The sequence below is a fragment of the Mustelus asterias genome, chromosome 12 (assembly GCF_964213995.1).
Source record: "Mustelus asterias chromosome 12, sMusAst1.hap1.1, whole genome shotgun sequence".
Classification (NCBI taxonomy): Eukaryota; Metazoa; Chordata; class Chondrichthyes; order Carcharhiniformes; family Triakidae; genus Mustelus; species Mustelus asterias.
The window spans coordinates 28,093,067-28,117,329 of NC_135812.1; the positions used below are offsets into that span (position 1 = coordinate 28,093,067).

The 24,263-nt window shown below is 39.8% G+C and overlaps 1 protein-coding gene across 2 annotated transcripts in view; it reads right to left on the reverse strand.

The window, feature by feature from the left end:
- Positions 1-9,853: 9,853 nt before the first annotated feature.
- dhrs11a (dehydrogenase/reductase 11a) overlaps positions 9,854-24,263 on the reverse strand; it is a 99,995-nt gene continuing 85,585 nt past the window's right edge. For both annotated transcript variants that reach the window (XM_078224972.1, XM_078224973.1), the window contains exons 5-7: positions 23,387-23,479; positions 17,730-17,795; positions 9,854-14,988 (exon numbers count right to left, since the gene is read on the reverse strand). In XM_078224972.1, coding sequence (XP_078081098.1) covers positions 14,947-14,988; positions 17,730-17,795; positions 23,387-23,479 — 201 coding nt within the window. In that variant the 3' untranslated portion in view covers positions 9,854-14,946. The remainder of the gene's footprint in view (positions 14,989-17,729; positions 17,796-23,386; positions 23,480-24,263) is intronic.

A 24,263-nucleotide genomic window follows, 5' to 3' on the forward strand; every position in this document is an offset into this window, starting at 1 on the left:
TTCACAACCTTTTGTAGATTCTTGCGGTCTTGGGCAAAGCAGGAGCCATACCAAGCTGTGATACAACATAAAGAATGTTTTCTAAGGTGCATCTGTAAAGGTTGGTGAGAGTCGTAGCTGACATGCCAAATTCGAACCTGGTTCCCCAGGGCATTGATGTGGAGATGCCGGCGTTGGACTGGGATGGGCACAGTAAGACGTTTCAGAACACCAGGTTAAAGTCCAATAGGTTTATTTGGAATCATGAGCTTTCAGAATGCTGCTCCTTCCTCAGGTGAGGAAGCCCGTGATTCCATGTCACCAGGGCATTAGCATGGGTTTCTGGATTATGAGTCCAGTGACAATACCACCATCTCTCCTTTCCTTGTTGTACACAAGATGAAATGCCAAGAAACTCAGAATTAACATAGAGCTACATTTACATCGTGCACATCCTGAAAACACCTCGAACTCTGATAGATTTCTGCACCTGGCGCCATATAATTTCTCACTCACTTAATATCGGTCCTTGAAGACCTCATTTGTCTCCCTTGTGTCAGCACATGGATAGATCAACAGTCTTGATCCACCCCACTTCTGCTGACATGACAGTTCATATTCTTTACTCTTCCAACTTTAGCCTATTCCCCATTCTGCATCTACCCCTCCCCCACCACCTCCCCCCCCCCCCCCCCCCCCCCCCCAATCAACCTCATTGTACCATTAGTGGCACTGCGTTCGTCCTGCTCCCACAAACTCTCCCTAAATCCATTTGCTACAAAGTTTTAAAAGTTACACAACTTCTTGACTTGAAGGTTAGAAATTATTACACTCACCATCTGAAGGAGGGGAATACTATAAAAGCCCCTCATTTAAATTTACTATAATAAGTAGACTAGGTTAAGGTAAAGATTACAAGGTGCCTTATATATAGAATAAGGATTCGCCATGAGCCTAATATAATATGCAAAGGTATTGTCTGTATAATCACAATTTAACCAAGCATTATGAAATTAAACTGTATTCTTAATGTGTTTTGTAAACCTTGGCCAATGGGTGATCCAACTGCTCAGCATGATGGGAAATAGACAGTAGTAGACAGACCAAATTCTTTTGAGGCAATGGAGTATACAGAGAGTTCTCCTTATCAGTTTGAGTCAGGCAGCTGCAAGTTAATCAGGGCTTTGGAACGTACGGAGTGCATTAGCTCACGGTTATTGAAATTGGTACGGTTTCTCATGCTGATAATGGGACTGGACATTAACAATAAATTTGACTCCCCATACCAATTAAAATTTGCAGGTAATGGCAATATCCTTGAATCTACTGGATTTATGTAGGTAGGTTTCTGAGTAATGAGGGAAGAACTTTCAGGTGCAATGGACTAATGAGCTCCTAATCCTGCTGATGAGTAAAGTGTTATTGGCTAAGGTAATAATGTGTAATATTATAATTAGACCCTCAAGTTTGGGTGACAAGCTGGGCAGGAAATCGAAGTGTTCAGATTGTTACATCAATCTCACACTTGTACTGTTATGGCGGAAGGGGTAGCAAAGAACTTCTTTTCACTCTACATGCTGTTTTTTTTTTAAGGTCTCTGTATTGGTTGAGTTCAGCTGAGTACAAGCTCCCCAAAAGGACATCCCAGAAAATTCCTCTTACACCATCTGTAACGAGAAAGAATTGGGGGGGGGGGGGGGAAGGAGAGTTACTTGTACACCTGCTCCCTCAATTTCAGGTTTTAACCTCTTCTATGGAATCATTTAAGTTCTAGTTAGTCCATAAGTAGAATACTCACCACACTTTAGCAAGATATGATGGCCCTTGAGAAGTTGTAGAGATTTACCAAAATGGTTCCAGGATTGAGGAATTTTAGCTACAGGATTAGGTTGGAGAAGCCAGAGTTGTTCTCCTTGAGGCAAAGGCGGCTGAGGGGAGATTTAACAGAGGTGTACAAGATGAGGAGACTTTGATAAAGTATACAAATTAAAACTGTTCCCATTAGCTGGTGAAACAAAGACCAAAGGACATAGATTGAAAGGCTCGAGAGCAAGGCATGCAGGTGAATGCAAGAATAATATTTTTTAAATACTGAGTGGTAATTCCTTGGCAACCTCTCAAGGGCATTCACATCTTTCCTGAAGTGTGGTGACCCAGTCGTGGGTCTCCAGTTGTGGACTAACCAGGATTTAAAAATGTTCCACTGGGATTGAGTGTGGGGATGAGTCTGACCGAGCTGTCCAATGAAGAGCCAGCATGATTTTGATGGTCCGAAAGGCCTTTTGTACTATGATGACTCTTGTGACATGCTTAAGTGACAGAGTGCCACCAATCTGTCAGTCATTGATATACGACATGAGTGAACAATGTATGGCTTGAACCCCACCTGAGGGGGTTCTTGGAAGTGCATGATGAAGTAGAACTGAGTCAGCGTGGCTTTGTCAAGGGGAGGTCATGTCTGACAAATTTGTTAGAGTTCTTTGAAGAGGTAACAAGGAAGTTAGATAAAGGAGAACCAGTGGACGTGATTTATTTAGATTTCCAGAAGGCCTTTGACAAGGTGCCACATAGGACGCTGTAAAATAAGTTAAGATCCTGGCATGAATAGAGGTTTGGCAGAAGGCAGAGAGTGGGGATAAAGGAGTATTTTTCAGGATGGCAGCCGGCAATTAGTTGTGCGCCTCAGGGGTCAGTACTGGGACTACAACTTTTCACAATATATATTAACGATTTGGAGGAAGGAACTGAAGGCACTGTTGCTAAGTTTGCAGATGATACAAAGATATGTAGAGGGACAGGTAGTATTGAGGAAGGCGGGGGGGGAGGGGGGGCTGCAGAAGGACTTGGACAGGTTAGGAGAGTGGGCAAAGAAGTGGCAGATGGAATACAATGTGGAAAAGTGTGAGGTTATGCACTTTGGAAGGAGGAATGGAGGCATAGACTATTTTCTAACTGGGGAAATCAGAAACACAAAGGGACTTGGGAGTCCTTGTTCAAGATTCTCTTAAGGTTAACATGCAGGTTCAGTCGGCAGTTAGGAAGGCAAATGCAATGTTAGCATTCATGTCGAGAGGGCTAGAATACAAAAGCAGGGATGTACTTCTGAGGCTATATAAGGCTCTAGTCAGACCCCATTTGGAGTAGTGTGCGCAGTTTTGGGCCCCATATCTAAGGATGTGCTGGCCTTGGAAAAGGTCCAGAGGAGGTTCACAAGAATGATCCCTGGAATGAAGAGATGGTCATATAAGGAATGGTTGAGGACTCTAGGTCTGTACTCATTGGAGTTTAGAAGGATGAGGATAGATCTTATTGAAACTTACAGGATACTGCGAGGCCTGGATAGATTGGACGTGGAGAGGATGTTTCCGCAAGTAGGAAAAACTAGAACCAGAAGGCACAACCTCAGGCTAAAGGGACGATCCTTTAAAACAGAGATGAGGAGGAATTTCTTCAGCCAGAGAGTGGTGAATCTGTGGAACCTTTTGCTGCAGAAGGCTGCGGAGGCCAGGTCATTGAGTGTCTTTAAGACAGAGATAGATAGGTTCTTGATTAATAAGGGGGTCAGGAGTTAGAGGGAAAAAGGAGAATGGGGATGAGAAAAATATCAGCCATGATTGAGTGACATAGCAGACTCCATGGGCCGAATAACCTAATTCTGCTCCTATGTCTTATGATCTTATGGAGGTAATCCATCTCAGAATTAAAAATGACTTGCTGTTTCTTTAGCAACAGTAAACCCATCTCATATTGGTTGAGCCACAGAGACAGAGGTCATGAACCGCCACATATTTTCTGTGAATCCAAGCTACAGTGGAGGAAAAAAACTCCAGAAAACAAAAGATACAAATTTACAAGCTAAAACAGTTGGGCTGTGATATTGAAAGTCATTGTTCCAATAACTCTTTTTTTAATGTTGCATCTCTTTACGATCACTCTATTGTTAAAGTTCATTGATGTCAAAGCCAAGTTGCTCAGTCAGTGAGGGTTCTATCTGTCTTGTTCCTTCTGTAATGGTACTGCAGCAAATTTTGCCACTACACAAAATTCATCAGCAGAACTAAATATCCACTCACACTAACAACCAGAAATTAATATGATATTTAGCTATAAGAGGATCATGGTCAGTGAGACAACCTACTGAGTGAATCTTCATTCAAAACATTGGACAAACCAATGACCATGCAATGCTGTTCAAGATTCATGCAATCAAAAATACAAATTCCAAGGCACAAATGATACATCAAGATAAATCAGTTCTTGTGGAAATTTTGTGTAGTTCAGATTGCAAACAATAAATCGAGAAATCGGGTGAAAATGCCAACAAAAAGATTTGACAAAGTTAATGAAAAGAAAAACCAAATCATCAAAAGATGGTAAAATAATTCAGAAGACAAAATACAAAATTTTAAAAAATCACTCAATAAATTGAAAGAAATAAGGAATTTGAATGGAAGGTAAAATTATTAAAAGCAAAAAACATTACAAGAATAAAGTCAACACCACCAGAAAACTGATAAGGTAAAACTACAGTGACAAAAACTGTGTTATACTGAACTGGAATAGTCATTACTGGACACAAGATGTGAAATCATTAAACAGCAATAATAGATGTACTAGATTCAAGATGTGGCATCACATCAAAAACACATCAGCAAACATGACAGAGTAATTTTCAACTGTCACCCCCTATACTGAAATGGCACTTCCATATATTTATGTTTCCTAAACGTTTGGAAAGGGTGGGGGAAATTAATTCAGTTTTCAACAGGCGTTTGTGGCTCAAGATGTCTAACCTCGTGACCAGTACCAGCTCTGTCCATTCAAATACTGTGTGAGAATATCTGCCATGAAGGATTAGAAGCGAGTAATCAATAACAAAGCTATTCAAGAGGAAACAGTACAGTATTTTATATTAAATAAAAACACTATTAATTGCATTCCTTTTTTTTTAGTACCAAAAAGGATATCAAAATGATTATGAGCCAGAGTCCGTAGCATCATAGTATCGCCATACCTTTAACCTTTCTCTGTAGTACTGATCAACCCATACAACAATCAATACAAAATCATGTGTACTGAATCACGAAAGAGGAGATCTCACACCATTGCCAAGAAGTTGGATGCATACACTGAGCCACTGCCATCCTCCCATAGTCATCCAAACCTAGAAGCACTGAGACTTTTGGAAGCCAAAATCAACTCGTGTGATACAACCTCAGAAGACCTACATCTAGCAATGGCAGAGGTGAGGAGCAAATGTCAACAGTTAAAATTACTGATTTATTCAACGCAGTTCAATAATGATTGACATGTGTATATGTATATTTGCATTTGTTAGAATAACATGTTAATTATTTGAACTGATAGAATAATAAAACAAAATTGAAGGCTGTTTACAGCTTGGAGTTTCTGAAATCACCATGTCTCACCTGCAACGCTGTGTTCAGATATGAGCTCCATGGACTGTTTTATAGTGTAGACACAAAGTTGAAGGTTTGTTTACAATATAATAAATTGTAAATTCAATGCAAATAATCTCTTAGTTACTTCACCACAACTTCAGATGGAATTTAAGATGCATAAAATGAACTCCTGTCACTATGCATAAATACCACGCTCCCATCCTAGGCTATTTCAATAAATTTCTCATCACTGCAGGCCAGGTCCGACTCATTTCAGTAGGGATACATTGTACCACCAGTATTGGCACAGGAACAAGTTCATCCCATCGTGCTTGAGCTTGCACTGTTAAAATAGCTTCCCTTCAAATACTGCCAACAGTAGACAAGGAATGCTATGCTGTGTTAATTTCAGGTATTCAAAAATCCACATGAAGCTTGATCCTACAGAATCAGATTACAGCACTTGAGGGCATTTGTGTTGTGTCAGTGTTGGCTCTCTGCAAGAGCAACTTGGTTACTTCCACTGTTGCAAGCTTTCCCCTGTGGCTGCATTTTTTTTCCCCTTTCAGATAATTATCTAATTCCATTTTGAAATGCTTAATTGAATTCATCTTCATCACGCACTTGGACAGTGCATTCCAGATCCTAACCACACATTAAGTGAAGGAAATTGTTGAAACAGTATCAATACGATTTCAGAAGGTGCGAGTTGTTTTTTTAAAAAACAATCTTCAACATGAAGAGGAGGCAAATTGTTGATGGACAATATACACAGATATATTTGAAAGAAAAAAAATTACCAAAAATAACACAAGATCAATTCAGTGTTTTGAGCAAGAATCACAAAGTGAGTTAAAATTATGTAAAACATGACAGATTGTGTCAGTTGTTTCATGTTATCTCAGGAATGCTGGAAAAAATGCTAATTTCTCCCTCAGTGTATCCGAATGGGTGTCGGAGTGTGATAACGACGGGATTTTCACAGTAATTTCATTGCAATGTTAATGTAAGCCTACTTGTGACACTAAATTAATTAATTAATCTGCAGAAACTCAGTCTGTGACTTATTGAAATATATTCAGGTTAATATTTTAATCATGGTGATGGTACATGATTAAAATATTAACCTGAATGTATTTCAATAAGTCACAAACTGAGTTTCTGCAGATTAATTAATTTATTTATTAGTGTCACAAGTAGGCTTACATTAACATTGCAATGAAATTACTGTGAAAATCCCGTAGTTATCACACTCCGACACCCATTCGGATACACTGAGGGAGAAATTAGTATGGTCAATGAAAACCTATCCTGAGTGTCATTAACATAGAAGGATTTGGGCATGCACGTCCACAGTTCCCTAAAAGTGGTGACGCAGGTGGCCAAGGTGATTAAGAAGGCACATGGCATGCTTGCCTTCATTGGCCATTGAGTACAAGAGTTGGCAAATCATGTTGCAGCTTTCTAAAACCTTGGTTAGGCCGCATTTGGAGTACCGCATGCAGTTCTGGTTACTGTACCACCAGAAGGACACGGAAGCTTTGGAGAGAGTGCAAAGGTTCACCAGAATGTTGCCTGATCCCGAGGGTGTAGACTATGAGGAGGGGTTGAATAGATTGCGATTGTTTTTCACTGGAAAGACGGAGGCTGAGGGGAGACCTGATAGAGGTCTACAAAATTATAAGGCACAAAGATAAGGTGGATAATCAGAGGCTTTTTCCAAGTGTCAATTACAAGAGGGCACAGGTACAACGTGAGGGGGAAAGTTTAAGGGAGATGTGCGGGGGAAGTTTTTAAAGTGGAGAGTGGTGGGTGCCTGGAATGCGCTGCCAGAGGTGGTGGTGGAAGCAGGCACATTAGCAACATTTAAGAGGCATCTGGATGAGTATATGAATAGGGAGTGAATAGAGGGATATGGTCCGAGTAAGGGCAGAAGGCTTTTAGTTATGGCATCATGATCGACACGGGTTTGGAGGGCCAAAGGGCCTGTTCCTGTGCTGCACTTTTCTTTTTTCTCTTTGTTCTTTGTCTTTCGGACTGTGGGAGGAAACCGGAGCACCCGGAGGAAATCCATGCAGACGTGGGGAGAACATGCAGACTCCGCACAGACAGTGACCCAAGCCAGGAATCAAACCCAGGTCCCTGGCGCTGAGAGGCTAACCACTGTGCCACCCTAAAGGTATTGCTTTAGAAAAGAAGAATATTTCAGCATTAAAATTTAGTATTTTCATTCATGCTTGGTGATGGTTCCTATGGTGAGTTCTCAAATCTGTACACGCAGAGATTGCTTAATGATGCAGGCAAGAAGAAAAAAAGCAGTTTCATTTTCGCACATTCCCAAATAGTTCACAGCAGCTGGTCAGGAATGTCACTGGCATAGACTTGCGATTCAGCTGTATTTCTGCTGCACTGATTGATGCATTCAGGGTAGTGACAGAACAATGATTGTGGATAAACTGTAATATTTATCATAATTATATTTTTGTAATAATATTCAAATATAACAAAACCTTCAGATTTTCATTCTGGCCACTTTTTGTTTGTTCTTCAGTCTTTAGTGCAGCAAGTGAAAAACTCACGGTATTATTTCCTGTACAAGTAATGGGGTGTAATTGCCAACAGGTTATTTGAAAAACTCAATAAGCAAAACCACGATAACATTACGCTCCAATTTTCCATCTCCAGGCCTCATGAAATACAATAATAAACTGCATGCTTTCACAATTGCCCAGTATTCTTATGGCTGCAAGGATTGCTCCAGCTCCTTGAAGGGGGCAAGTTTCAAACATTATCAGTGCTGACTTTCCTGCCAATAAACCCAAGATTCATAATATTTTATTTGTTGCCAAACAATACTTTCATCCATAAGTCGTATTAAGTGTTATCATCAGTTGAGAAGAAATGAACTGGTTCCCCTGTATTCAACCTCCTTGATTGGTCACAACAACCCTCTTCACAAGGATATGCCTTTTCCAAATCAGACTGTATTTAACCATTTAGGCTGGAAACAGTAAAGAGCCAAGCAAGGCTCGAGTTAAAAAGCAAACAAATTTGTTACGCACTGAACTATAGAGAAAAATAAATAAAAACTGGACGTCAAGGATTCAGCCCTGATGCACAGATACACACATGGGGAGTCAGAGTCCAATAAATAAGTAAAAGAAACATGGTTAAGTGACTTTTCTGATCGTCCTGGAGATGCAACTTTTAAATGTTGCAGCTGATTTCGGTCAATTGGTTTCTTGGATGCAGTCAGATGTAGAAGACGTTGCAATTATTACAGAATCTCGGTGTTAGGCAGATTTCTGATCATGTTGATTTCTCAAACCGGTGTTTTCTGAGTGAGAAAGGGAGAGCAGGCACAGCTTTCAATCGGTTTCCTCTGCTGAGAAATTCCTCGACACTGTGTCCTTTGCAATCTCGCTCTCCAGTGCCTGCAGCCTCGTCTTGAAATGCTTCACCTATTGTGCATTTTCCAAGGGGTTTTGGGTGGCAGCGATTGTTTCAATATCTTGTACTCTGCATTTTAATATCTCTTCTCAGAAACCTTTGAAAAGTAGAAATGGAAGCGTCAACATGCCCTCCTCCAGGGGGGTTTAAGAGTTTATCCATACTTGGGTGGAATGCAAGTTACCTTTTCTGCTGGCTGGCAGCGTTTCCATTATCTTAATGGGATTACAGTTGCAGTCAGAAAGAAAAAGGAATTTAAAATTTTCTTGTTTTTAAAACATCCAATTCTGTATATGACAGGTGATGAAATTGCAGGTTGATATTGCTCACGCACAAGTCACACTATCGTAACACAGGTGTGCAACAAAAGAGGGGCATCACAAATTTAAAGAAAATATATTTTAAATTCAAAGTACTCTGAACCTTCTTTGGGTATTGCACCTGTCCCATTTCTGTAAATGTAACCCACTGGGTGATGGGTTTAAAAATTCACCCTTCTTTTCCACATCACAAGGGACCAGAAAGAATTTGAAAAACGTATTGCAATTGAGAGTGTTGGTCAAGTATCAGTCAATACCATAGCTACAGGTGCATCTCTGTTACATTCTCATTCACAATGCGCACCCTTCTCAGAGTCAGTACCCTACACAACTGACAAGGAAAGGGATATAAAGCCTTATTTCTTCAAAGAAGGAGAAAGACGGAAAAGAGGTGAGAAAAGTTCATTTTGCAGGAGTGTGAAGAAAAATCCTTCAAGATGTGGAAATTTCTCTCCAAGGCCTCCAAAACAATAAAATACATCAAGACATGTTTAAAATATTTATATAGGGTGCTTCAAATGCAAAATTGTAACATCCCATAAACTTTAGACAGAAGCAAATTCATGAGAAAATAAAACATATCTGTATATCACTGCATTGCAGAGATCTCAAACTTCATGCCCAAATTACCATCTCAATCCAACAATCACTGAGGTTTCATCATACCATGTGTTCAAAATATTCAGCAAGATCCAGTTTCATATTGAAGGTTATTTATTGTATCACAACTCAAGTAATACTTAACAATATCTTTTGTTAATTTAGCAGCATTAGTTAACTTGCACAGAAACAGTACAATAGTGTTGATTAAAGAACAGTTGGAAAACTCTAGCCTACTTGAAACCAGCTCCAAATTTGACAAAGTATTGTCCAACAGTTCAACACATTAATGTGTACAGCTCAACAACTTAAAATTAAAAGTCTGTTGCTTAAACTGTCTGTTAACAGCAACATGGTCAATTCTAGGATATTTTTTAGATGGATATAGGACTTGTTGCCCTTGTTGTCTTCTGTCTATACACAGGTTTGAGTACTCATTTCACATCATCTACTCCAGGCCCATCTTTCTGAACCACATTTTTAAAAATGAAAAGGGGCGTTGTGAAAGAAAGCGAGTTTGATTTAGCCATAAGGCTGATTTTTACAAAAGAATGTAGGTTTCGGACAGCAATCTGATGACAAAAATTGGCCAGATCAGACATTGCAAGCAGATTCCAATGGAAATAAATTGAGTTTAGCAGGATTGATTGGGCACCAATACTCCATATGGTGTAGAAACACTATAGTCTTGGAAAATACAATAAGGTGGAAGGGATATGCAGGAGGTTGAGCTGTCTTTACTAACATGGACAGACAAGTTGGAGATTATTATTATTTTTAGTTTATGAATCATTTTTAAAGGGAGGTAGGTCTTTGAATCCATTCATCATAATTTGTTAAAAGGTCATAAGATATTATGCATCTTAAATAGGTGCAGTATACGATGCTGAACAAATGACCAGTGATAAAACAAAAGTGGTATCCTGGTTTAAAGACATAATTTGCTATATGGTCTTCTGAAGATATACAATATATGCAGTTTGAGGTCACTTCTGGCTCTGGACACAGATTGATAGATGCGCTCTGTGGCAAGTATTTTATCTAATCATTACAAAGATGCAGCAAATAGAACAAATTAAATCAAATTAAGCACTTTTATCTGGAAAATTATTTAAAACTTATAGTGTACTTGTGTGTGTTGGAATGGCACTGGATAAAGGTTTGCTCTGGAGAGCACCCCTTATTTAGGAGTGACTACAAACTTTCCATATTACCAGTGGGTTAAACCATTTGCTCATAACAGACATCAAAGTAACCAAAGACACCTTGTAACACCAGTGTCAATTCCAGTCTTTATATGCAAAGATTTCCAGAATATACATGACAACTGCCTTTGAAAATGGACCTCTCATGACAAACAAATAAATTCAGTCATTGGCAAGTGATGACATGACTTGTGCTACCAAACCTAATCTAGAAGAAGTCCAAAAGTACCTGAAATTTCTAGCTCTAATGTTTGCTATCAACTCCAATCTCTGCAATAATGAACTGAATGCCCTATCATCAAAAATCAGCAGTTACACAGGTAACGGTAGAAAATAACAGAGTACAGTTTTGGATAACAAGTGCTGATATACACCCCAGAGCCCTTCAAGCTTTTTAATCACTTTATGCATTGGATTCCATCAACTATCAAATCAAAATATCTTGTACAGATTAACATATCAAGTTATGTAACGATGCCATCTGAGAATATATCATAGCTAAGAAGGTGGCCCTGGCTCACAGTTGATGATTAATAAAAAGACTTCACAGCAATATTGTTTACAACTGGACTGCAAAGTGCAGCTTTGGTCTTAGATTGTAACAGCCACAGAAACAAAAAGGATCAAAGTAAATTCTGCAGCTTGAATTTTACAAAGATTTCTTTCCAAGGAGACAACACATCACAAATTATTCTTCATATGAACCGCTTAATTATTATTTTTATTGTATTATTCAGTGAAGAAAACATACAGATCTTTTTGTCACAGGGCACTTAAATAAAACAGGGATGGTTAATATAGTTCAACAAATTGGGGGAACATTTTTTTTGGCTCTTGATAATTTGGAAACACGCTTGGAGTATGGGTAGTTGGGAAGGGCATGTCTCTATACGTGAAGGGGGGGTCTATCATGTTGGGTCACTGCCTTTCGATTAGCTTTAGGTCCAATCTTCAGTTATTCAATTTATTACTGATTCAACATTAATATGTCTGAATTATTTAGGAATACCACACAGAACGCGTCTGTACATATATGGCTACCAACAATTATATAGAATTTAGCAGTCTTCCTAGAACACCAATGTGAAAGACAGAAATACCAACTAGGATGTCAAAACTTGCATCAGGTGCCCTTCAATTTGGATGTGCGGGGAAGAGCAAGTTAAACAAAAGACAGGATTGGATGGTGATTAGAATCATAGAATCCCTACAGTGCAGCAGCCCATTCGGCTCATAGAGTCTGCACCAACAACCCTACCCAGGCCCTATCCCCATAACCTCATGTATTTACCCTGCTAGATCCCTTGACATTTGGCAATTTTGCATGGCCAATCAACCTAACCTGCACATCCTTGGATAACCTTCCATCACACAAATGTGGAATGTTCACTTGGATAAGTACCAGAGGGCAGTCAGCAAGACACCACGAGTGATGGTAGCTTATTAAATCAACAACCAATGCAATCCTCACCTGGCTTTCACACATGTATTTATCAACAAGGGTGACAGGATAATGATCAGTATTAGGAGCCTGAGCAGAATGTTCCTTTTTTAAAACTCTTTCTCTGCCCTCCCCCACCCCCAGCAACAATTAGCATCAAGAGATGAGGGAACAAAAAAAAACAAGTCCCAGCAGAGCTGCAGGGGGAAAAAAAAAGTGTCAGCAACATGAACTGGAAAATCTGTAGCGTACCTCAGTGAAGAGAAGAGTGGCCAAAGTTTTATCACACACATCCCCTTTCTTTAAATTTTATATCAAAAAATAAAAATGCTAATTGTGTAAGATAAGGCAAAATCTTGTGTCTAAATCTTATACATGAATTATATGTGGAGGTAAGCAGCTCAAAGTACATGATAATTCACTAGGTTTCAGGGCTAGTTTCTATAAGTAGTCTAATAGAGGCTTTCAGGCCATTTGACACCAATCAGAACCAAGAAATGGACTAAAACGTCACCTTGACAGAATTGTCTGGGCCACCATAGAGCTGCTCATTCCCCATCAAAAGAAGTTATGTTGAGCCTGCTCTCTACTTGTTAGCTTTCACTGTTAAAGTGGCAGTGACACACATTGAAACCCTTATTGCCAAAATTAGGAAAAAAGTGGTGTTCCTGAAAAACACAAACTTGTCACTTTTGTCTTGTAGGTGCTAATTGGCAGAGCTTTAATTAAGTCAATATTAAAACCATTGCGATTTTCTCACACGTGGGTAGTGAAAACACAATTGATATAAGTTGCTCATTTTTCCCCAAGAAAGAAATATCTTTAAAATGTTCATTTCCCTTCTTATTTTTATTCATTGAGATTAGCATCTGAATTATCAGATAGCACATTTTTAGGTGACAAGCCTTTCTGGAAATCAGCTCATTGATGTCCCAAACGAGTCTGCATACTACCATTTAGGTTTTACTGCTACACTGCCATGTGGTAGCCCTTTCGAAATAAAGATAATGTCACCTGGAAATACATCACCACAAACAAGGCTACAAATGTTTAAATAAACATTGCAGATATGCGCTAAACTATTATACAGTATCCTGGGTTAGTTGAACATTCATCTGCAGTATTTAGTTATTGTAAATGTGCCTTTATTTAATTTAACAGAAAATGCTGGAAATGCGCAGTAGACCTGGCAGAATCTGTGGAGAGTGAAGCAAAATTAGTGTTCCAAGTCAATGTACTTTACTTGCCTGCTGTGGTAGATTCCAAGGTAACATTCGCTTTCAATTAGCCACCTCACTACAATCTGAAGCAAAGCGTGAACATCACTAAACAGTGAACAAGATATGGATTCCAAGTGGAAGCAGAGCATTGCTCAGTTGCTTGGAGTTACCATTATAAATTTCAGAGTGACACAGGGAAATCTTTGTGGCGTTAGTTATACATATCCTGCTCTAAGAACATTGTTGAAATTATAGGAAACCTAATAGTATAAAGGAAACCTAATTCTCAGCAGTCAAATTCAAAAATGACAGTCGGTGACAACCAACAGTACTCAAGCTCGGTTGGTCTAGATTTCAATAGCATTAAACCACTGGAGAAGCCTTTTAGTTTTAGACAAGTAGATGGTGGTCATAGAATGCAATGGGCGAATGTCCTTCAGTAAGCCACTTGGTGCAAGTATTACTGCTAGGCCTCTCTAGCAATAGAAAAAGTGAAATAGTAAAAATTAAAAATGAAATTAGTAAAGAGAATTAAAAAGAGGGGAACCTTTAATGTGTTTTGGATTGTATTGAGTGCCCTGTTAACATTCTGTGATCTAGGCTTTTCCTTTTTAAAAAAAATTATATATAAAAACTAGATAAACCTACGTTTCCTGGTCCATAATATTATTCTAATCCATAATGAAGCAGCAATGAAAACATATTAAAAGTAATTAATATCATCACTATGTAGCAATGAGACTGGTTACTTATTACAATCAGTTATCAATTATACCCCGTAAAATAATCCTTTCAAAACAGTTAACATTTTCACCCGACTGTATTAATGGATTCTCAGTGCAAACCAGAGTGGAGATCAACAGATATGCACGCCTACAAGAAGTCACATAACTGTTAGCTTGGTTTAACATAAAACAAAATGTCCAATAAGATGGAAAGCCAGGCAGTCAAGAATCATTTTTTCCACATATACATATGCAGCACAATCATCCTTCACTTCATTTTTTTTTGTTGCACCTTTACTGCTACAGTTGGCACTAAAAGGATCTGCAGCAGTCAGAAGCAAGAGACATGAAATAAAGTTAAAAGGTTTGCCATGACATAAAATAATTCTAACATGTTCCGCTCCTACAGCAGATCTCAGAACAGGCAAACAACATTTCCTTCAAGAGAATGAAAGGTGAATTTTACTAGTTAGGCAGGGCCAAATGAAATGGGATGTCACACAACCCTTAGCATCACATTTTTGTTTTTAAAACTGTCCAGCAGAGGTCTCATGCCGTAACCTATTTTGCCGATTGACAGCTGGGGTTGCTCCTTCCTTGTTTGCTATGTCCACTGCTCTGTAGGTCTCATCTGAATGTCTCCAATCTGAAGCCAAAGCAGAATCAGTAGTCAATTAAATAAACCAAATACATACTTTTAAATTATTCATATAGTAGATGCAGGAAGCGTTCATAAAGCTTGAATAACACTAAATAGCATTTCACCTTGATGCCAAAATTTAAAAAAGCAAAGAGGCAACGGTGTGTTTGGAAATGTTACAACAGGATTTCACAATAGTGTTTTCATTGCTGCATAGCAAAGTGTGAAGAATGGTACTCCATATTATTGGGGGGGGGGGGGTGGGGAGATGGGAAAGAGGGGGGCAGCGAAATGCCCACATAATGCTCAGCGACTCTGCGCTCACGTGAGCACACCATCCACCAGGTACACGGTACATAATCTTGCAACTCGGCCAACGTTGTCTACCTGATACGCTGCAGGAAAGGATGTCCCGAGGCATGGTACATTGGGGAGACCATGCAGACGCTACGACAACGGATGAATGAACACCGCTCGACAATCACCAGGCAAAAGTGTTCTCTTCCTGTTGGGGAACACTTCAGCGGTCACGGGCATTCGGCCTCTGGTCTTCGGGTAAGCGTTCTCCAAGGCGGCCTTCACGACACACGACAGCGCAGAGTCGCTGAGCAGAGACTGATAGCCAAGTTCCGCACACGAGGACAGCCTCAACCGGGATCTTGGGTTCATGTCACGCTATCTGTAACCTCCACAACTTGCCTGGACTTGCAAAATCTCACTAACTGTCCTGGCTGGAGACAATACACATCTCTTTAACCTGTGCTTAACGCTCTCTCCACTCACATTGTCTGTACCTTTAAGACTTTTGATTAGCTGTAAAGACTCTCATTCCAATCATTATTTTGTAAATTGAGTTTGTGTCTTTATATGCCCTGTTTGTGAATAGAACTCCCACTCACCAGACGAAGGAGCAGCGCTCCGAAAGCTAGTGGCTTGTGCTACCAAATAAACCTGTTGGACTTTAACCTGGCGTTGTGAGACTTCTTACTGTGTTTACCCCAGTCCAATGCCGGCATCTCCACATCAGGAATACAGGAACAGAAAGAAGTCATGTAACCCCCTCAAGCCTTTGCCATCCTTCAATGAGATTGTGACTAATCTGCAACCGAATCCCACATACCTGCCTTTGCCCTATATCATTTAATAACTTTGGATAATATAAAATCTATCAATCTCAGATTAAAATTAACAATTGATCCAATTTCAATTATGGTTTAAAACTTTTACACCCTTTGCATGCAGAAGTGTTTCCTAATTTCACTCCTGAAAGTTCTAGCTCTAATTTTTACACTATGCCCACTAATCCTAGACATCCCTATCAATGGGCATCGCTTCTCTCTATCTGCTCCTCTTAATATCTCAAAAGTTTCACTCTGATCATGTCACAACCGTCCAAATTTCGGGGAATGCAACCCACGTTTGTATAATCTCTCATAATTTAACACAAGTTCAGGTTTTCTTTTCTAAGAAGTCTATACTGAACTCAATCCAAAGACATATGTATCCTTCTTATGATGTCTTACCCAGAACTGCTCACAGTTCTATCCCCTTGTATTCTAGTCCACCAAATAGAAATCCAAGCATTCCATTAGCCTTTGAAGTATTCCACAGTTGCATCCTTGGCTTTTGACTTTTACACTTTTACATGTTGCCTCTTGGCGACAATATATCTTGATTTTCCAATTTCTAATGACACCCAGCTCTATCACTCCACCAGCAGCACCAACTTATAAAGTTTATTTATTAGTGTCACAAGTAGGCTTACATTAACACTGCAATGAAGTTACTGTGAAAATCCCCTAGTTGCCACACTCCGGCGCCTGTTCGGTATTTTCTACATTAAATGCTCCGGAATTGCTGTTTACAAAAAGGTGGAGGGAAGGATTGAGATAAACAAGGAAATGATTCTCATTAAAACTCAAGTTATGCAATGGAATATCCACATGGAGGGAGAATTTAGCGTGGCCAATGCACTTAACCAGCACATCTTTTGGACTGTGGGAGGAAACCGGAGCACCCGGGGAAAACCCACACAGACATGAGGGAATGCGCAGACTCCGCACAGACAGTGACCCAAGCCGGGAATCGAATTTGGGTCTCTGGCACTGTGAGGCAGCAGTGCTAACCACTGTGTCACCATGCCACCCTGCATCACCATTTTGCCTTTTCAATATCATGGAACTATAACATTCTCCAACAGAGCACCAAAAACATCAAATTTCTATGTAGGTCTTACTTCAAACTCAATATTCTAGCCTCAAACTCTTACACTCTGTTCCCACTGAACTGCATTGGCTTCCTGACCTTCAACCCAAGTTTGACTGCTTCATCTTCATTTACAAGTCAACCAAAGTCTCACTCCAATTTGCCTCTAACATCCTTCAGACATCATTTCAACCTTCCAACCCTGGCCTCCCTTGCTGCCCTGCTCTTTGCTTTATCATCTGTGGCAGTCCTCAGTTGCATCAGCTCTATTCTTCAAGCTTCATTTTCTTTCAGTTTTAAAATTCTGCTCTAAACCTATCCATTCAACCATGTTTTCAGTCATTTTGCCAAATTTCTATTATGGTTCTGCATGGGCTTCTCCTGTGAATCACCCTGAGGTATTTTCTACATTAAATGCTCCGGAATTGCTGTTTACAAAAAGGTGGAGGGAAGGATTGAGATAAACAAGGAAATGATTCTCATTAAAACTCAAGTTATGCAATGGAATATCCACAAGTACACGATGATGAACTGTTACTTGCCTGAACATGAAGAGGTGCACTCAAGATGTAAACAACAGCACTGGCCAAATCCTCTGCCTTTAGACACTAAGAAAAAGAATGCAGGTTGTCAAATAGATATGCAACAAGATGGAAGACAAAAGTACAGTTAATATTGAGTACGATTTGTACTGTGCTAAGAGTGCAAGTACCTTTTGAAGGAAAAGTGAACAAACTTTAGTGGCAGGTGGAGGTACAGGGCTCAGAGGATCAGCAGAGCAAGTTTTGGATTGTTCTGGCAAAAAGGTTAGCCCAGACTCAATAGACTAAACAGCCTCTTTTTGTACTGTAAAGTTTAATAATCCTTAGATTTTTTAGGATCTCAGTCTCTGATAATTTTGCTTAGTATGAAAGACAGCAGCCCAAGCCTTCTGATTGACAGGAAATTGCAAAATATTTTACAAGTGGTTCCAGTTTAACAAATAAAAGTTCTCTTGTATTACAAAGCTAGGGAAAGACATAATCCCTCAATGTGAGCCAGATATACGTTCCAGGTTCAAACACTACTTGGATCTTAAATCACAATCATTTTAGCTCTCAGATTCATCGCTAGTTGGTATGTTTTGTAGATGGAGGTATTTTCTGAACTTAAGAAAACAAGCAGACATAGCACTAGGCAATTTCTTACAGCAATGTTGTGGACTTGCTTAACTTTCTGAGGAACATTTTGAAACAGCAGGCAGAATCCTCAGATTACCAGTTATAATACCAAGGGTCTTTATTATTTTATTATATATAATTAACAAATGGTAAAACTCTGCCCACAAGAAGAGTACTGAAATATGAATTGCTCAAATTGAAATATATATCACGAGTGAAGAGGATAATTCACTTAGTTCCTGCAAATTCACCCTTTTACTTCTAACATAAAGTCCAAAATCAGATCAGGTCAAGTTTCAGTCACTTTAGTTTCTCATCTTAAAATCAATTTAAGAGTTGAAAGCTGCCTTAATATACTCGGACCATAACTTTAAACTGGCATCAGAAAGAGATGGCCCACAGGAATTTTAAAAATTAAATGTGCACTTACCTGAAAACAGAGCTGAACCATCCAATCGCTGGAGCTGCTTGGGGCCTGCGTTGAAAGAATCTTCGCAGGACCCAGCGCAATCCAGCTCCGGCAGATTCGAGGAGGCCACTTTTATTATTGCACTAGTTGTCATTAAGCAACTATGTTTGAAGGGTCCAGGGAAATTGAAAAAAAGTTGGCAGACATTTCTGGTACCCCGGCCATTTTCTTAAAATCTCTTAATCAATACCATTGAAACTTAACAGCAGCAACTATACTTGAAAAGTGATTTGCTGCCTGTAAAGTACTTTCAGACATCGAGGATATGGAAAATGTAATATAAATGCAAACTGGTTCTTTTTTTTAATAATTAATGGCCACTGCTGGCAAAAGCGTACATAGAATTAGAATAATGCCTGATGCTGATGATAATGCTTGGAATGTACTGTCAAGGCCCATTTGAAGAATGGTCAATTGAACAACATGGTCTTTGGAACCATAGTTCAGCTCAAGTCAGGGTCTCGAGGAGAGAGGGGTACTGTTATATTAGATTATTTGGCCAGTATTACCAACAAGATAAAGGATGGAGAGGTGCCAGAATGTGGGTTTTGAACCAACTCGACGCAGATTTATTTAAGAGCTGTTGCCAGATTGAAGTCCAACATGGGAGATAAAAACCTGCGAATAACGTGGTGATATCATAGCATGTCACGTGACTAATCACACAGATGCATTGCTTTACAATACATAACGTCCCTCCCTCTTTATTTCAGTAGTACGACAACAAACTTTTACACATTAATGATTCCCATTACAAACATCAGTTACGTTGCCAAGTATTATCTACATATGTACAATTAATAGGAGTGTCTTGTGGTGAATGTCGATTTCTTTTTGCTAAGATAAGATGTTCCGGAGTCTAATCTTTGATCTCCTCGGGAGACTGTTACTCACAAAAATCAGGTACTTCACATCTTGTGAAGCTGCTTTGATGTCAGCTTCCAGAGATGTTGGTTGTCCTACTGAAGTAGAACCTGAACTTAGTTCTGTAGAAATCCTTGATTCAGGAATTTCACAACCTTGCGTGTCTGATATAAGCCTCTCTGATACTCCACTAGTTCACTTTTTAAAGCAGGGATTTGATCGATATGTCTCAGCCTTATTCTCTTGACATCAAGTTGCATTGTATAAGAAAGTTGGCCTGTCTTAGCTAGAATGGTTGCAGGTAACTACCTCACTCGTAGATTCTCACTAAAACTCTTTCTCCTTGTTTAAACCTCCTCAATTTTGAGGTTTGTTCATGGTGAGTAACTTGTGCTTGTTGCTCTGCTATTGTAGTGTCAGGTGGTGTGAGTAGATCAAATTTAGTTCTGCTTCCTTCTCAGGAACAGCATTGCCGGTGAATTGTGTATGGTGGCACGAGTCGTGTTCTAATCAGGCATGAGAAAGTTGTTTATACTCCTGGATAACAAACTTTCATCTTTTGATGCTTTGATGGCATGTTTCAGTGACTGTAATAGACTCTCCAGCAACCCGTTAGTGGATGGATGAAATGGGGTGGTTCTTACGTGTTCTTATTATTCTTAAGGTAATCCACAAATTCCTGGGATGTGAATTGCTACCTATTATCACTGATTAGTTGTTTTGGCCATTCAAATCTTGTGAACAACTCATCCAACTCCTCTTTGGTTTATATTTTTCTTTCTTCATGTGGTGGTTGTACTTCTCCAGACGTTTTCAATGTTTCCCCTAAGTTTTGTACATGTTCCTGTTCAGTTTTGTCTGTGATTACAATGTCGTCCAAATAACACTGGACACCGTTGAGGCCATACAAGATTTAGTAATTGATTTCTGGAACATAGCCGGTGCTGATGTTATTCTGAATGATAGGCACTTATTGGAACAATCCCTTGTGGGTAACAATCATTAGCAGTGGTTGCGACTCATATTGCCACCCTCATCTGCAGGTATACTTGAGACAAGTCTATCTTACTGAACTGCTGACGGTCAGCCAGTCCGGCAATTCGTCCTTGATTAGTGGCACACAGCACTGGACTTATTGTCATCTTGAAGGTCCTGCAGATATGCACAGAACCATCAAATTTAATATCTGGGATGATTAGGGTTTCCCAATCACTCATTCTTATGGGTTCAATACTCTCAGGAGTCACTAATAATTACAGAGAATAATAAAATATTAATAATTATTGAGAATCCTTGACTAATTATTCTTGTGCCACTTCTATTGGTTTAATTGCACAAGGTACAGTTCTTGGCTTGAAGCTTCTAGGGTTGCTATCAGGTTTGATCTTGAGCTTTGCCTCCACTCCTGTCATGTATCCTAGGATATTCTTGTACACCTTCCTATACTTCTCCAGAAGATTTGGTAGTGTATTCTTGCTGTCAATCAATTGGTTAACAGCTTCCCAGTTAAGCTCGATTGTGCATAACCATGCTCTTAAGGAGTGCAGAATATTTCCATTTACTACTTGCAGAGGAAATTCTACTGATTGACTTTCTACTTGAACCATGACACATATCTTCAGTGGAACTGACTCCTCGGTATCAGTTCACAGGATTATGTTTGAAGGTAAGTATTTAAGTTTCTGATTGTTTATGATTTCTGGGAGCAGTGATATAGCAGCTTCCATATCTACTTCCATCTTTACTTCTTGTCTGTCTAACTTTGGATAAACCCAGCACCTTTGGGTATCCCCTTTCATGGATGAGATACACTAGTTTAAGTTCTTGGATCTTTCCTTGTCTGTTATCATCTTGGAATTTTTCAAGCTCATCGGACATTTTGTAGGCACCTTTTTAAGATCACAACATGTTCTTACGTTTGCACACCTTTGGGGTTGGACAAGACTGTCATGTCCAATACACCTTAGTTGCATGGCCTTTCTTGCCACAGCTTCTACATTTATTTTCTCTACTCCTACATTCATGTGGAGTTCACCTCACCTGAGCACATTTGTGACACGTTTGCATTTTAGGAGATTTCTTTTTGTCCGTTTTGGCTCCAGGTCCAATTTGGAAAGCTTCTTTTATGGTCAATCCCATAAACAGCGCAATCTCAACAGCAAGTCTTCGTGTTAAAGAGCTTTCGTTGAGCAATCGTCTATGAATTGTTTCACTAACCTTCTCAGCGTTGCGACGAATTGCGACATATTTTTCCCTCCTTTTTGGCTCTGTCAATGAAATCTGATTCTCAGTAATTATTAATACTTTCTCAATAATTATTAGTGACTGAGAATCTCGGTCAGTTCCTCGTAGGTCTTTTCACTATATTTCTCAGGATGGACAAGACTCTGTAGCGATGTCAAGGTTTTACGCCCTATTGTGCTTAGGAACTACTTTAAGTTCATCCAGTAACTTGTTCGCAGCCAAATAACATTTAAATTTCTCTTCCTAGGCTTTCCACATTTTCCTCAAAGGCCTCTATGGTGCCGCCTTTGCCCACCACTGCAGTTACTGGTTATTAAATCGTAGTACTGACTTCCTCCCCCCCTTATTAATTTGTTATTTTTTGGTTTATTTTTAAAATTGGATCTGTAGTTTGATTTTTTTTTCAAACTACTGCTTAAGTAGGCAATCAATCTGCTTTTTACTAAGCGAAAAAAGCTTTACTTGTAATTCTTCTTTCATTATTATTCTCTCTTTGGAGTAGTAGCTCCCCTTAAAAGTATAGAAACTCTCTCTCTCTCTTTGAGGATCTCCAGTGCTGCAGCCCACCATATGCGAGGTCCCCACCGCCTGGAAGTCTACCCAGTTTCAAAACAGTAAATAAACATTTTCTTTCAGCCTACTTATGTTTTTTTCAATTATTGTCCATTTCAGATTCATCTAACGCACATGGAGCCATAACTTCCTGGCTCCCCAATATCGCATTTGGGAGGTACCCCAAAGATGTGGTGGGAAGTTCCCAAGTAAGGCATTACCCAGCAATTGTTCAGAAAGGCCAACTTCCCTCGGACATCATTTAAATCACTAACCTCGGATGGTTCTGCCAGTATTATACTCAGTTACTCTGAAAGAGTTGGAAGGGAAAAAAGCCTTTCTAACTTTACAGTAACTATTTTAAAGACCAAGTCCAAGCTCCACACTGCACAAACACCACCAACAACCCCCCCCACCCCCCACAATATTATCAGTACCCTCAGGACCCCTCCCCAGGTTAACTCACACCATGAATGGGGCAGCACGGTGGCACATTGGTTAACACTGCTGCCTCACAATGCCAGGGTCCCAGGTTCAATTCCGGCCTTGGGTCACCGTCTGCGTGGAGTTTGCACTTCGTCCTCATGTGTGTGTGTGTGTGTTTCCTCCGGGTGCTCCAGTTTCATCCCACAGTCCAAAGATGTGCGGGTTAGGTTGATTAGCCATGCTAAATTGACCCTAGTGTCAGGGGGATTAGCAGGGTAAGTGTGTGGGGTTACGTGAATAGGTCCTGGGTGGGATTGTGGTCAGTACAGACTTGATGGGCCAAATGGCCTCCTTCTGTAGAGATTCTATGTATCAATGTCTAAACATCCCCTTTTTAGGCCTCAAACACTTACAGAAAGTGACCAGTGAGTCAACAACAAAGACATAACAGGAATTTACTTGTACAGCAGCTTAGCTTCCATACCTTAAGGTTCTCGTACGTTGCTGCAGCCTTTTCTGGGTCATTGTTATAAAGCCTAAATGCAAATTCTGTTTCCACCAATCCTGGAGATACAGACTGTAATGGACACAGAACCAAATTAATACAAAAACATTGATGTGCATTTAAATAGTGCCTATAAAGAAATGAAACATCCCAAGAGGTTTCAGGAGCTTAATCAAAGAAAACATTGATAACATGGAAATCAGATAGGCCAGACAGACAGAGCGCCCAGAATTTGTTTGTTAGTTCATTCCCTTACTGCAAACTGCAACAGGCACTTAAGCTCAGAAAAAGTTACCAAATTTTCCCCACAGGGTTGACAAACAGAAGTTCTCTTGCACACTTGACCATAAAGAACACAGCTATGTCACACAACTGGAGGGCTCACCACATGTACATATAGTGCACTGACTACTCATGGCAACGATGCTCTGATATTACTATGTGGAGATGCCGGCGTTGGACTGGGGTAAAGGCTTGGAGCTCCGAAAGCTTGTGTGGCTTTTGCTACCAAATAAACCTGTTGGACTTTAACCTGGTGTTGTTAAACTTCTTACTGATATTACTAGGCAGACAGAGGGAGAACATGTGAGATGGAAAACTCTGAAACGTGGGTTTCTCTGACCTCCTGTTCAAATCACCAGCACGAAGCATCTTAAATTTTTGTGCAAGGTTGATCCTACACAACCTGCCTGATTGACAGGCCAACTGGCCGTCAAGCAGGAAAGTCTGCAGTACCAGGCCACAGCAGAGGAGAAGAGATGGGAGAGAGAAGTTGTAGTTCAGTGTGGCATGGTTGGGTGGTTCAGGAAAGAGATCAAGGTCCTGGACAGGGAGGGGCCAGAGGAGAGAGACTAGG